Source organism: Glycine soja, chromosome 16 (genome assembly GCF_004193775.1).
Source record: "Glycine soja cultivar W05 chromosome 16, ASM419377v2, whole genome shotgun sequence".
Lineage (NCBI taxonomy): Eukaryota > Viridiplantae > Streptophyta > Magnoliopsida > Fabales > Fabaceae > Glycine > Glycine soja.
In genome coordinates, this window is record NC_041017.1 from 4,008,017 (window position 1) to 4,023,628 (window position 15,612).

The 15,612-nt window shown below is 30.7% G+C and overlaps 1 protein-coding gene and 1 pseudogene across 1 annotated transcript; both read right to left on the reverse strand.

Annotated features, from left to right (window-relative positions):
• Window positions 1-215: 215 nt before the first annotated feature.
• Window positions 216-6,697, reverse strand: LOC114391110 (nucleoside-triphosphatase-like). The gene is made up of 9 exons (XM_028352100.1): window positions 6,346-6,697; window positions 5,922-6,050; window positions 5,121-5,177; window positions 4,952-5,044; window positions 3,264-3,469; window positions 2,181-2,272; window positions 1,747-1,961; window positions 540-729; window positions 216-438 (listed from the first exon to the last, which is right to left on the reverse strand). Exons 1-9 carry the CDS (start codon window positions 6,625-6,627, stop codon window positions 296-298), a joined length of 1,407 nt encoding a protein of 468 aa, XP_028207901.1. The 5' UTR covers window positions 6,628-6,697; the 3' UTR covers window positions 216-295.
• A 4,068-nt stretch (window positions 6,698-10,765) lies between these two features.
• On the reverse strand, window positions 10,766-12,457 carry LOC114391112 (annotated as a pseudogene).
• Window positions 12,458-15,612: the final 3,155 nt, after the last annotated feature.

Sequence of the window (15,612 nt, forward strand, 5' to 3'; positions counted from 1 at the left end):
ATTGGGGATGAACTAAATTGGAGTAATTGCATGTTAATTGCATAGTAAGAAGGGAAAAAAATTACCTTATGAGAGACTCAAGTGGAGTCTAACACCTAACCACTTTACTTCACTGATTTTTTTCAAACGGCTTGCTTTTTGGTTTTTAAAAATAAATTAACCCACCCATATAACAAAACTAAGATTCCACTTGCAGGAATTAATGAAGGGATGAATTAAGACGGATAAGTTTTATTTTATTTATTTTCTTTTTTTGTAAAGTGGCCTTTAACACTGAAATATCCCAGCATAAGCTTTAAATAAAATACATTAATCGATCAAATTTAGGCAATGACGATATGGCTTCTATGGCAGTGCCTAAAGGCCATGCAGCTTCCACAAGAGCATCCTGATATTCTATTTCATTTGCCACTGTAATCTCTTGCCATGGATCAAGGCCTGCCAAAATATGATAAAAGTCAGTATAAAAGGCCAACAAATTAAATGAAGGTGCCAACATATTTTGGAACAACACATATCAACTTCACAATGCAACTTACCAAATCCATCGGTGTACAATGCATACTGGTATGCAATATCCAAGCATACATATGGAAGTCTATCCTCAGCAAGGTTTGGATAGGTGGACTTGGCATCCTCCAATTTTGTTTCACAAGCTCGTTTAGCTTCAATCTCAAGATCAACAGGATGAATTTTGGAGTTGGGTTTATTTAGATCAATGATACCAATCTAATAGATCAAATACGACGTAGTTAGAATTTCCACGAGGAAGATTCAAAATATGAAAGTTGTCCATGATTAAATAAAATAGGACAAATTGGTTTAAGAAAAATGCATGTTAGGGACAGAACATTCCCTAGCTAGTTCCTCGCTAATCTATCACAAAATCGAGGGCTGGCAGTTGATACCATATTAAATTTATAATGCAGTAAACATCCTAAAGGTTCTCTTAAAAATTGGTTCATAAGGAGGTGACCTACCCAAGTATATAAGCATTTATCAAGTTTGTTAAACATTTAATGTGAGACTATTCTCAACAATTAATGAAGGATTAGTTAGAAAAACTCTCCTTTTGCTAAATCCAAGTAGCAAATTAGTGTGAGAATGTTCCCTTGCTAGTGTGTCGCCATTTCCATATCAAATCCTCCGCTAATTGCATGAAAGAAACTAGCCATATCCCTCGCAAATTTGCGACTATAGCTTCTTGTTTTTCCCGCGCTAATCCCTCAGTAACATTCTCTTACTCTTTCCCGGCAAATCTTTCTCTAATGTCTCGCTGTTTATCCCTGGCAATTCTATAATCATTCCTTCGTGAACAGTTCCATGCAAGTTTCTCGTTACTTCGTCGCTATTAATTGGACATATTCCCTAGCTATTCCTTCGCAAGTCTCTCGCTATTAATACTTATATAGTAACTCATCATTTCCTCGCAAATCACTCAAACTATCCGTAGCAATTCCCTATTTCACATGTGTCTAATTTTCAGTCTCCATGATTTTAGTTTCCATATTTTTAATAATGACAAATTTTGTCTCTCTATAAAAAATTTAGAATACTAGAATGAGAGACGAAATTCACAATTATAAAATATACAAGGATTCAAATCATTATTTTGGTTTAGGTGAATCCAGGTATTTTTCGGCCGAAAGCCAAAAACAAATTTTAAAGATAATAACCAAAACTATTTTAAATTAAAATTATGGGATCTAAAACAAATTTTATCCAATAAATATTAGATATATATACCTCTGTAGGCAGATAATAGAAAGATGAAGTGCCGAAAAGAATTTTCTGTCCACTTCCCCTTCCACCATCCCATATACCACCAAATGTGCAATTTTGATGGGGGCATGACTCATTCAATTTGAGAGCTTGAAGAACAACCTCTCTACATTCATCGTAGCTGGAGCCAGAAATGGGAGCGAAGGCCTTATAGTCTGCTCCTGAATATGTGTAGGTCCCTTTAAGGAATAAAAACGTCCACAATTGTGTTATTGGCATGCTAAAAATAAAAAACTTGAAAAGAAGAAACAGAAACGAATATAAAAAGTTATTTAAATTCGGAAGTTCTTTCTCCCTTAATTATACTGTTAAGTGCAGAATCCCAAACAATTAAGATGGGGGAATTTAGCATCGAAGAAGCATCAGGGCATTTGAAGAAATGAAGAATCCGTGTTTACCATCGAAGCCAGCTAAAATACAAGGGTTAGCGGAGCCATCAGTGACCTTCAAAATCTCGGCACGAGATGCTTCTCTACCGTAATGCAAATAACTGAAAGAAGGATGTTAAAACTATATATATATTAGCCGTTGCATGGGCCATGTATCAAAGAATAATATTATTTTCTACCTCTATCTAGACTTCTAATTGATACAACTCGGTCCATGTTTAGATTTCAATAAGGAGAACTTAAAAATACTTTTATTTTTAAAGAAAAACAATTCCTTTTCATTTTTTTACAATAAAATTCGTAAATGTATATTGAAATTTGGAAATTCAACATTTATCCGAATATAGCCTTAGAAAGTCTGATCCATGAGCTAAGAAGTACCAACACTTGTGGGACACGTGTATGACACATGTTAAACACCTCTCACTCGTGTTGTAATTAATTTTTTTTTTCTCAAACACCTCTGTGATGTGACTCGTATCATATCAAAGAAATATTAATTCAATCCCAAAAACTAGTTAAAGGGATAAGAATTGTCCCTCGTGTCAAATACTTCTTAGACTTGATGTGAGTTTAGACTTAACTCAATCCCAAAAACTAACTTAAAGGGTGAGGGTTGCCTCTTATTGACAAAGTCTTCTATGGTTGTATTGTATTGTTAGTTTACGTGAAACTTGGATTATTTTCAACAAAACACTTAGAAAATTTTATAAAAAAAAAATTAACTAGTTGTTTTAGCTTTTAAGAAATATTATTCATCTTATGTTAGAATTTTTTCTGTTGTAAAGATTGTATTTTCGAGTGATCTCTTTTGGTATATTCTACCCGAGGGTCATTATTCAGTATTATATGGAAATTGTGAAGCTTAATAACTTTGTTTTAGAATTGTGAATTATATAAATTAAATATCTCGAGGGTCTTTATTGTGGTCGACATTAATTGTGTTCAAGTGTTCATGTATGTGTTGTATTTGGTGTCAGTGTCAAAAGTGCTTCATTGTCCAAGAGCTTTAGCTCTCAAAAGTTGTACACCTTAACATCTACTGGCACTAGCTACTAAAATATATATACGAAGAATAAGAAGGAAATTAACCTGTGAACATAGAGGTCATATTCCTTTCCCTTGAGTACAAGCTTCTTTATGTAAGGTTCCTCTCCATCTGGTGGTTTTGGAGCATTTTTTGCTGTGTTCCTTGAGATGGCATATGCCATTTGAACTGATCCACCTCCAAGATCAACTACTCCTACTGTCTTTGAAAACCTTTTTCCCAACTTCCCCAATAAATAATTAATTGTCACCTAAAAAAAAGTTGTAGGATAAGAGACAAAAAACACTACTACTATATGTGTTCCTAATCCACATAACGATATATAGTGGACAGTGGGCACAGTACCAAAAATAACCTATTGTCTAATATTGCATTTTAATATCCTAATTAATTACAAGGCTACAAGGAGTTGATGTATCCGTTATTGCGAACTTGGATTCTCTTTAACAGGTACACTTTCAGGTAGGACTCATCTTTTTCTCTCCTCACTACAGGTGTGCAACTGTTTAAGAGAAATCAATGGATCGTTATTGCAGTCATGTTAAAATGGTGAAGCCTTAAAAAATCGTGATATATACTGAGATTATAGCAGTGATTACGGATTGCAATTTAAGACTGAAAGAATCTAATAATCTATTTGAACGGGCATTTAATGGTTATATTTTTAATTTCACTATTATTTGTTTCTTGTTTTCCAATTTACTTTTGACTTAGTGTATCGAAAAATTTACTTTTGACTTACCAAATTAATGATCTAAACAGAAGTGTACCAGGTGAGAAGAATTAAATAATTTCAAACTTTCATGTAAAGCCAAATTTCTAGGCTTCCTTGTCTCACGAAATACACATTTAAATAATTGTTATTGTTATATTGGTATTTATGTTTAGAATCGTCCATAACATATACTTTAACATTTTTTTTATCCATTTCTAATAATTTACAAATTTGTATGATTTATATTATAATTAATTTTTTCCCGTATCCGCTTGGATGTCAAGTTGTATCTTTGTCCCGTGTCTGTATCTGCTTACTTTTGTTGTGTATATACATTCTGTATATATATTGATTAAGTAACAAATATATAACAACTATAACAGTATAATCAGTAGTCATCAGTGCATCAACCCAAATCGTCACCCATAAGAAAAATTAAAACTTTGTAAGAGTTCATTCTTGAAAGTGTTGCAAATTATTTTTTAAATAAAGAGTATTATGACTCTGCAATAAATAATTCAAAAAAATAAATAATCAAATGAATAGTATAATTAACTGGGTTCAAACACTGGATTAATTTTAGACATTGGTGGATGAATAATGATCATTTGACATCCCTTCAAATATATACACCTGAGAGAAGAAAGAGATATAAAGAAAATGAGGAAAAAGAAAAATAGATGCAATAGATGATATTGTAATGGAAAGATGAAGAGACAGGGATAATTAAAAGAAGGTTTGAAAATTGAGGTGTAAGAAAACATGGTTGGAGCACAAAATTAATCAAAAACAAATTCTTTAGTCGCCTTAGAGGATCGCCCACTATTCGTTTCATACGTGTGTTGTAAATGAAGTATTGGAGATGTGCTTCAAATTAATGAATTGCTGAGATTTCCATATAGAGTAAGAAAAATACTTAGATTAATAATTTCTCCAGATTATAGATGTGCAGTCAAATGAATAAAGTTATGAACATATAAATGACATAAAAATTAAAATCAGTTTGGTTATTCATACCCATAGATAAGAACCTTCTTGGGTTCCATCAATAATAGCTACTGCATCTGGTTGAGTGTTCAGGGTACTTCTGTTCTTGAGCAAATCCCTAACCTAAAGATAAGAAAATGAAAACTTTAGACATTGAAAGCATGCTTATAAGGAATTAAGAAATGAAGATCCTAGTTACCGCTTGCAATATCCTTTCAGAAGCATCCCCTTCCAAAAGCCTTAAACCTGCAGTCGCCTGCATTAGCATAAAAAATTGAAAATACATGTACACTCAGTACACTCAGGCCCTTTACATAATGAACTATTAAAGAGTTAAAGTGACAACTAGTTGTACATTATTTTTAATTATATTCATGACTTTATATATATATATATATATATATATATAGTCTCTACCCAAACTTCAAGGTCAAGTCATGAATATACTTAAAAACTTCAATTGCTGCTGCAATATTAAAGATTTTGTGGCCTATTTTTTAAATCATATCATGAAAGTAATTGCAGCTACATCGACCAGATTATTTAATTAGGCCATGTTACGATAAACTTATCAATTGAATACTTAAGCTAGAAAAAATAATTAAATTAAATATTTTTCATAAACTAGAATTAACTTTTACATACATTTAAATAAGTGTTTTAGAGAAGTTGAATGAGAAAGTATCTATAAATTAACTTGTACATAAATTAATTTTAATTTATTAAAAAAATTATTTCATTTTATATTCTTATTTTCTCTCCTTATATAATGCCTATAGAAAAAATTATCAATTTTATGTAATAGGATGATTGCTTTCTTTTTTTTTAAAAAAAAAAAAACAAGAGTTGTTTTGTTACCAAAGAAATATAAGGATTCAAAGTCTTTTAAGAATTTCTAACTGTGACCAGTAATATGATTAAAACCTTGGGTTCAAATCCTCAAAAGTAACCCATTAATTGTGACCAGTGAGTGACAAATATAGAGACCCGAAACACCAACCCCAAGCTTAACGGGTGTAGTAGGGTACAGGTCCTCAGGGACAACACTTTCAGCTTCCTCTAAAAGTGGGATAAGAGATTCTGCAGCTTGTTGAGGATTATCTGCGTATGCACTCAAACCGGGTGTTACCTACACCACAATAATTAATGAAGACTGTAAGAAGTGAAGAGAATGGAGATTGACATGAATGTGTAAATATAACTAGGAATGTTAGTGACACTTTTCATACACTACTTTCTATTGTTGGTTTAAAATTGGTCGGAAATTATAAATTTTGATAGGTTTCATTTTTAATTCAGAAGTTGAAACTCGTTAAATAAAAAGGAAAACTACTAAAATTTGCGACTTCTAATGAATTTTAGTAGAAAGAGTGTTGTAAGTATTCGTTAAATATAACTGTAGCTTATGAATTAGTAGTTTTGACCTTATCATAAAACTCGAGTTCGTTGCCAATACGAAGGAGATCCAAGTTCTGGTCGAAATGGAAGACATGCACACGGCTACCAGTGCTACCAGCATCAAAGATGACAGCGTACGAGGTGATAGCTTCCTGTTTGGGGAAGATCTTACGATGAGTGAGTAAGATGTTCCCATCATGATATTGGGTAGAAGAGAGTGCTGTATGAATGAATAACAAGAGTAGAAGAGTGAAGAGGGTTAGGAAGTCCATGTTCTTAGTCCCTCTTGACCATAGCACAAGTACCATTTTCAAACTCTCAAGTAGTGAATTGCAGTAGTCATGATCATTCACTCCCGAGTCCCAAACATATAAGTATATATTATATATTTAGCTGGGGAAAGTCCATAATTATCCACACTATGTGCATGTTTCAATGTAAATTTAGTTAAACTTAATTAATATTAATTACACACACTTCCAATTGCCATTTGTTTAACATAAATTTTATGAATTAATTTATAGGCCAATTAAAAAGGATCTATTAAGAGTACCAATGGTACTCACAATAATTTACAAGGATTAATAGACAAGGCATTGAAGGCAACGCACAAAGATACTACAAAGGAAAGGCCAGGCTGCAGGCATAAATATTACTATCCGTATTGAAATTAATACCCTTTCATTATAATTAGAATACATAATTTAAAGCAACAAGAGAACTCTCATAATTCTTTCAATTACAGATTATCAATATTTCATCTCCTTTTTTTGTTGTGTATTTCACGATTAGCCAAACGTTATTCTTACTCGTTTATGTCTTTCAATTTACTTTCATTTATCTTTATTTCTAAATTAAACTTTTTAATTTTTTAAATAATCTGTAAATGATTAAAAATAAAATTAATTATAGTAAAATTTTAAATTTTTAATTAATTATAAATCTAATATATATATATATATATATATATATATATATATATATTCAACGATATTTATTTATTATAAATTATAATTATAACATAAATGATGTTAAAAATAATTTAATACAAATTTTAATTATATAAAAAAAAATATTTATCGGCATAAAATACTTGTTTTACTTAATTTTAAAACAAACAAATCCTTCCGTAAAAAAAAAAAAAAACAAAACCAAAACAAACCCTTTTTCATCATGACTAATACCTGTGCTTTGTTTAATGCGCACCTCCGCCCATTATTCCTGTTCGTTGTGCTACCCTTATGGTTAACGACAGAATGAATGGTTTTATTTAATTGATTTTATTATTTTTTTATAACATTATTATGCGTAGAGCAGTAGGCTATACACTAGACCATATCAAATTATTGATTTTATTAGTACTTTATTATTTTGTACTTTTATAACGTCATGTGAAAGCTACGTGTTTATCAGTATAATAGTAGTCATTTTTAAAAATTATTTTTAGTTAGTTTTCATTTCCTATTACTTGCAATGGCATGCGTACAAAAATATGGTTAATAGATCTTCATCTTGAAACAATATTTTAGGAAATCCTCGCGATGCACGAGTGTTTATTAATTTAAGGGTGGATAAAATATGTTTTTATTTTTATTTTTTTTACTAGGAGCCAACAAGTATATCCATGATGAAAAGGGGCAAGCTTTATTTTAATTTTTAAATAAAGGTGTGTTTTTATCGTTGAAATTTCCTCGCTTCTCTAGAGGCTTAAATAAAATACATTAATCGTTCAAATTTAGGCATATATGATATGCATGGCTTCTATAGCAGTTCCTAGAGGCCAGGCCATGCTGTTTCCACAATAGCATCTCGATATTCAATTCCTTCCGCCACTGTAATCTCTTGAAATGGATCTAGGCCTGCCAAAAATTGAATTAGGACTCAGTGTAGGAAGACAAATTAAAATTAAAAATATAATTTTGCTAATTATTATCATTTTTCGGAGAAAATATCAATTAAATTAGTTATTAATTAATGCAAAACCTACCAAATCCATCAACGAGCAATGTATAATGGTATGTAAGATCCTGGCATACATATGGAAATTTCGATTTCTGAAAATGTGGATAAGTGGATTTGGCATCCTCGAATGATAAAGAATATATAGCTAGGTAAGAAATAATCAACACCCATTAGAAATAATATTAAGATAAAATATATATGTAAAAAATAGTCATCACCGTAATTATAAATTAATTTTTAGAGTTAAATTTATTCCAAACTCATATTTGAAGATAGAATAAATTAACAATAAGGCCCGATGATTGTTTATATCGTCAAAGTAGTATTTGGATTTGTATAAAAGTGAAAGCTTTATTTACCATCATAGCCAGCTAAAAGGCAAGGACTAGAAGAACCATCAGCAACCTTAAAAATCTCGGCACGAGCAGCATCGTTACTATTAGTGCAAGTAACTGCAAGAAACAAGTAATACTATTATTAATTAAGACCTATATATACATTAGTCATGGCACCACTCATGTGTATCAAAGAATAAGTACATATCTTGAATCTAGATTTCAAATTGAAGTGGCAAAGTTTTTGGTATCAAAAGCTTGTATGTCCTAACATCTTTTGACATTAATTGGTAATAATGTAATATATATCAAATGACTCATCTTATGGAAACCTGTGAACATAAAGGTCATATTTCTTTCCCTTGAATACAAGTTTCTTCATGTATGGTTGCTCTCCTTCTGGTGGTTTTGTAGAATTTTAGCTGTGTTACTTGAGACAGCATAGGCCATTTGAACTAACGCACCTCCAAGATCAACTACTCCCACTGTTTTTGTAAACTTCTTTCCCAGCTTCCCTAATAGATAGTTAACTGCCACCTAGAGATCATCTTCCTTACGATGATATGAAGTTTTAATTAATCCTCTCTGAATTTAAATATAAATAAATTTTAATTATTTTTGCCCTATTGATAATATAACAAAAATATCTTTAAATTAATTGAGATTCTACTAGGAAGAATGTGCAATATGATCATGTGTTGCAGGAATGATATTGAAGGTAGAAGAAATTAAAACCATTGCAAAGCCTTATAAATTGTTAGACACTTTAATTCATTAGTTTAAATGAGGTTTATTCATTTTTCAAAGTCCCTACAACTGAAAAGTAAACCAAAAAATTCTTTTGTTGACTAGGAGAGACACACGGACTATTTCAGAAGTCCTATTAGCTTTTGCTATCAATTAATAGGAAGAGGTGCTGTTATTGTATGTATTGGTGTTGATATTTTATTTAATATTGTTTGTTATAATATTGATTGGATTTTGATTGATTTTATCCACAATTTCACCATGCCACCAATTTTTAACTAAGTTTGAAAAGAAAAGGAAAAAAATGTAAGAGAACCACAAACAACTTATCATCATGTTTACTCTATATTAATTATAACCAATTTCAATCGTGAGATTAGGTATTGAGTTAAAATTGAGGGACTGAGTTTCCTATTGCATTAAGGAACATGATATTACCAAATAAAGCATCAGCTTGGGGAGGATACGTGGATCACACGTGCCATAAATATGGATTGTTGTGAGGCAATGACAAACAAGAAATTGAACCGTTTTGAGTTAAGAATAAGGTTCAGTGCACCAAGGGACATGATGTGATTAAGTTAATTGTTTAATTTTCATTAAATAAAATTTATACTAACAAAAATGCCAATACTAAATATTTCGTTTATATAAGAATAATTTTTTTAGTGAATTATCAATGATCATCCACTAAAGAAAAATGACCATGATCATAATTGGTAGGACCGCAAGACTAAGAAGAAGCAGTGTGCTTTTTTTTTTTTTTTTATATCATGTGACGCGCGTGTATATATATATATATATATATATATATATAAAAGTATGTATGTATGATCATTTGATAAACTATATTTATTTTTTATTTTTAACTTTAATTTAATTGGCTTTAATATATTTTTTAAGCTATATATATGGTGATTTGAGTTGCATTGGCTTTAATATGAGAATAGAAATAATTGAAAAAGAAAATAATATTAACTTAATAAAGGTTTGCATTAAAGAATTATATATTATGAAAGTAAAAACTTAAATTATGTTTGGAAAATAGTAAAAGCAGCACCTAAAGTACTAGTGTCTAAGTTTTGTCATTTATTTTAAAAAAATAGTAATTATTCTAAGACAATAATATTTACTGATGGCTAATTTTACTAATTAAAATATGTATAATTCTCTTTAAAGAACAAAATATTTCACTTTTTTAAAAATAAATTTTAATATTTTATTAAAAACTTAAAACACCATTCAATATGATTTTTAAAATAATATACTGATAATATAATCAATATGAAATAGAGGTATACTATAAGAACAACTCAAACAAGAAAGTGCAAAGTTTTATTTAATCCTGGTAAGGTGCTCATTAGCTCTGAAATATATATGCTAGCCTTCTCTAGCTAGAAGCTTACATAAAATACATTAACCGTTCAAATTTAGGCATTGCTGATATGGCTTCTATGGCAGTGCCAAGAGGCCATGCAGCTGCCACAAGAGCATCCTGATACAGAATTTTATTTGCCACTGTAATCTGTTGCCAAGGATCCAGGCCTGGAAACAAATGAAAGAAATTAGAGTACTAAGTAGGAATATTAAAAAAAAAAAATACAAATATGCAATAATTGCAAACGTACATATCAACTTCAATTCATAGCGAAAACCTACCAAATCCATCAACGAGCAACGCATACATGTATGTAGAATCCATGCACACATATGGAATTCTCTCTTCTGTAAGAATTGGATAAGCAGATTTGGCATCTTCAAATGTTAGTCCACAGAGCCGCAATCTCAAAATCCGCAGGGCGAATTATGGCATTGGGTGCTTTTGCATCAAAGACACCAAACTATAGAAAATAAAATAAAAAAATGCAACTAATTTGCATGGTTTGAGGAATAGCCAGAAAATCAAAATTAGAAACTTATGCATGTCATGATTAACTAAAATATATGTTATAGGAGTTACAAAATTGGCTCGGTGCTTGAAAGGAGAAGAGAGAAAAAGAAGTCATGAGTTTAAATTTTTTTCTACCAAAATTAACAAACTAACTATTAGTATTGATCTGATAAAAAAACTAAAATATATATGATATAAAAATATATTACAGAGTGGGTGAGGTAAAAGAAAGATGAAGTAGCATAAATAGTTCTTTGTCCATTTCCTCTTTCACCATCCCATATCCCACCAAACGTGCAATTTGAATGGGGACATGGTTCATTCACTTTGATAGCCTTAAGAACTATCTCTCTGCATGCATCATAGCTGTAGCCAGAAATTGGGGGATAGGGATAGACAACATACTCCGTTCCAGAATATGCGTAGGTCCCTGTACAGAACAAAAATATGATCACATGTTATTGGCATGCTATATTCTCGGAACAAAAATATTTTTAAGAAAAAAAAAATTTGAATATGATAAGGGGAGAATCCAAGAAATAATGGCAAATGAAGATGCAATATGTTTACCATCAAAGCCAACCAAAATGAAAGGGTTAGCAGAACCATCAGTGATCGAGCTTCAAAGTCTCAGACAAAATGCGTCTCTACCAAGGCGCATGTAACTGAGAAAAAAGATGTTAAAAACGATATATTAACCATGACATGTGCCACGTATTAGAAAACCGACTAACTAGTAATTTGCAACAGAATCATAACTGTTCTAATTGAAACTAACTAAAATATCAAAAAGTTATATCCATCTAGTCTTTATCATGGTTTTAAAAAATGATTTTGGCCACAATGTTAAAGGGTTTTTTTTAGTGTCTCTATGACTGTAATACAACCGTAATTGTGATTATTGGCCATATTTATCTTTAATTTCCCATAATATTAAGAAACATAACCAAATTGTAACCGTAATCGCTATTTAAAACCTTGGATCCCTCACTTTTTGTTCTTAAAAGCATGTAAACCTAAACTTCTCCCGTGAGTGAGTGTGATCAAGAATCGGAAAAGAAAATCTGTGAACATAGAGATCGTAATTTTTTCCCTTGGCTACTAGCTTCTTTATGTATGGATCCTCTCCATGCCATAAGGTACTTTTGGAGCATTTTCTGCTGTGATACCTGAGACGGCGTATGTCATTTGAACTGATGCACCTCCAAGATCTACTACTCCCACTGTCTTTGTAAACTCTTCTCCCAACTTCCCCAATAGATAGTTAACTGCCAACTACAATTCATGAAGTTGAAAGGTAAGCAACAAAATACTGCTCGTGCACCACTCAAATACATTCATGATTTCTTATAATCATATAGTTAATCGGTTAAAAGATTAATTAATTCGTTCGAGAAACCCTAATATCTCATATTAGTTGAATATAAAATTCATAACGTTCTAGAGGATCTCTTTTGATTCAATTCATGGTGGTAGTAAAGTAATAGGGTCGTGTTGTTATAATTCACATCAATTAACGGATAAGCATAATTTTTATGAAGCAAAATTAGCAAATCCAAAAACATGCCACCTTTTCCTTGAAGTCGAGATCCTTGCCAATTCGAAGGAGATCTAAGTTCTGGTCAAGATGGAAGACATAAACTCGACTTCCAGTGCTGCAGCATCAATGATGACAGCGTAAGAGGTAGTAATGGCTTTTGGTTTAGGGAATATTATCTTTTGATGAGTTAGTATTTTGTTCCAAAGATATTGCGATCGAGGAAGAGATTGCAGGCATTAGCAAGAGTAGAAAAATGCTTAGAGTTGAAGACTCCATTCTTAAATGGCTCTGAACTCACATGTTGAGCAAGTCCGATCCCTAGCTCATATACATAGTTGAAGAATGTAAGGGTGCTTCACTTTTTCTTTTCCTTTTTTTTTTTTACTTAGGGTTAGCACCAATATCACTGTTTTTGGCCCGACAGGGTGCCGGCAACGATCATAATCTCTTGTTTTATTGTGTTATAATTTCATGAGAAAGATTATCATATTAATTGATCTCTTTACCAAAAAAAGAATATTAATTGACTTTTACATGCGTTCACTGAAGGGCAACGTGACACACGATTGTAACATTTTTTTTTATATATTTTTATAATTTATTATTGAAACAATAGGCTATATACACTAACTTCTTAAATTGTTGAAAACATTAACACACTAACACTTTCCATATTTATCCTAAAAGCATTACACACTGTAAACCATAAGAAAGTGTGGGAAAAAAGAAGAAGAGGATCGTGCATACGAAGAAACTTAATTAGAGAAGAATTAGTGTAATTTGGTCTTAATATAATTTTGTCATTTAGTCTTACATTTATCTATTACCTATTTTATTATTTACTTATTTGTCTTCTTTTCTTTATTCGTTCTCATAAGTATTATTTTAAGCTAAACATTTTTTTATATTGAAAGCTAAACATAATTTCAATACATGTTGAAATCAATATTCATTATAAATTTTACATTAAGCAAGTGTTTGGTATGTGAAATTAGCTGCGTGTAAAATAAACCAAGAATAGTTTTTTATCCAATATAGAAACAAGTAAACAAAGATAAAAATAAATAGAAAATGTGATGGCAATAAAATAAAAATTATTAAGAGTAAAAAAAATCACTTTTTCAATATTTATGCGTTGATTTATGGCACATTGGATTCCCCTACAATCACTTTCTTTCTTTTTTGGACAACCCCAAAAATCACTTACTTTTCAATATTTTTGCACTTGTATAATAATAATGTCAATTCGAAAATTTGTCTATGTAATTTAGTATTTTTTTTATTTTCGTCCTGGAAATTTTATATTAATTCTTTGCAAGATGTATTTATTTTATTTTTCATCATTAAAGTGTTTTAGATAATATTTTAAATAGTAAAAATGCTTTGAATAGTAAAAAAAATATTATCTAAAATACTTTATGAGTGAAAAATAAAATAAATACATTTTGAAAGGATTAAAAAGAAAAAAATTTATAAGGACAAGAATAAAAACGTCAAATTATAAGAATAAAAAATATATTTAAGTCAATAAAAAATTATAGGTAGTAAATTCAATACTCGTGTAATTCTAAATAGGTTATCATTATAGTCATATATTAAATTAGCATAATATATTAAAAAATAAAACTCAAATTATTTGTTAATCCTAATTTTCTTTGATGTTATTTGAAAATTACCCAACGGGGTAAACTAACACTTAAATATAGTGAAACTAATACAAAATGTGAAAATAGTGCAGTCCACCCCCACTCAGTCTTGACCCACGTGAGTGAGGGCTAAAAAATCCTATAAAGTCAAAAGGCCTACATAAAAAAATCCCCGAAAAATAAATTAAGCCTTTTGCTATATCCACTTCCCTCTTTGTAAGTACACTCCCCTGTAGTTTTTTACATTAATTTTACTATCATAAATACTATCTAATTCCAAAATAGCCTTATATCATTATTTTGGAATGTACTTTCTAGAATGACGTTTAAATTTTGTCTTCTTGAAAGTACTCTGCGGAACACAAAATTTAAACATTATTTTGGAAAGTATTTAAACAATTTGAATTTTGGTTGATGTGATTTGAACTGAGGAGTTAAACGAATTATTGACCAGTTTAAATCAAATCAAGTTCAAGTTAAAAAAAAAGTTTCATATCAAGCTTGAGTTGAATTTCGAGTAAGTTAAATATTAATGAGACGAGGGGAAAGAACAAGGCCCATCCTAGTCTCATTCCTCATGAAATGTTTCATCCATGAAGTAAGGTCTGTCCTTTTGGCTGTAAATTTGAACAACAATCTTTTATATATATATATATATATATATATACCAAGCAAAAAAAGGAAAGAACAAGGCCGTTCCTTTTTTATGCAAGAGTTGCAGCAGGGAGGGGGGAGGGGAATCTAAAGTTGTAAACTAAAGACTTTGATTAGAGCCTCCATTAGCTAGGGCATGAGCTATAGCCTATAGAGTTGACTTCTCTAGGGATAAGAGCTGCATGAAATTTGGACAAGGGGATCATTATAGCTGTCGTATCCCTTATCCCAAGCCAGAAGTAAACCATGGATAAGAGCCATGATTTCAGACTTCCCTCAAACAATTGGAGTGTAAGATCCAGAAGAAGAATGAGCCCAAACCCATTTATTAGTCAAATTCGGGTGAGTGAGGGATCCACCTTATTTAGGAATCTAAATGTACGCTACAATCACTTCTTGTTTAATTTCCTTTTCCTCATCATTGATAAGAGGCTTAAATATAGAAACTTCCATAACAGAATAATCCTAAAAAACCTTCATATCCTATAATATTATAGTTGCATTCCCCAATGAGAAAA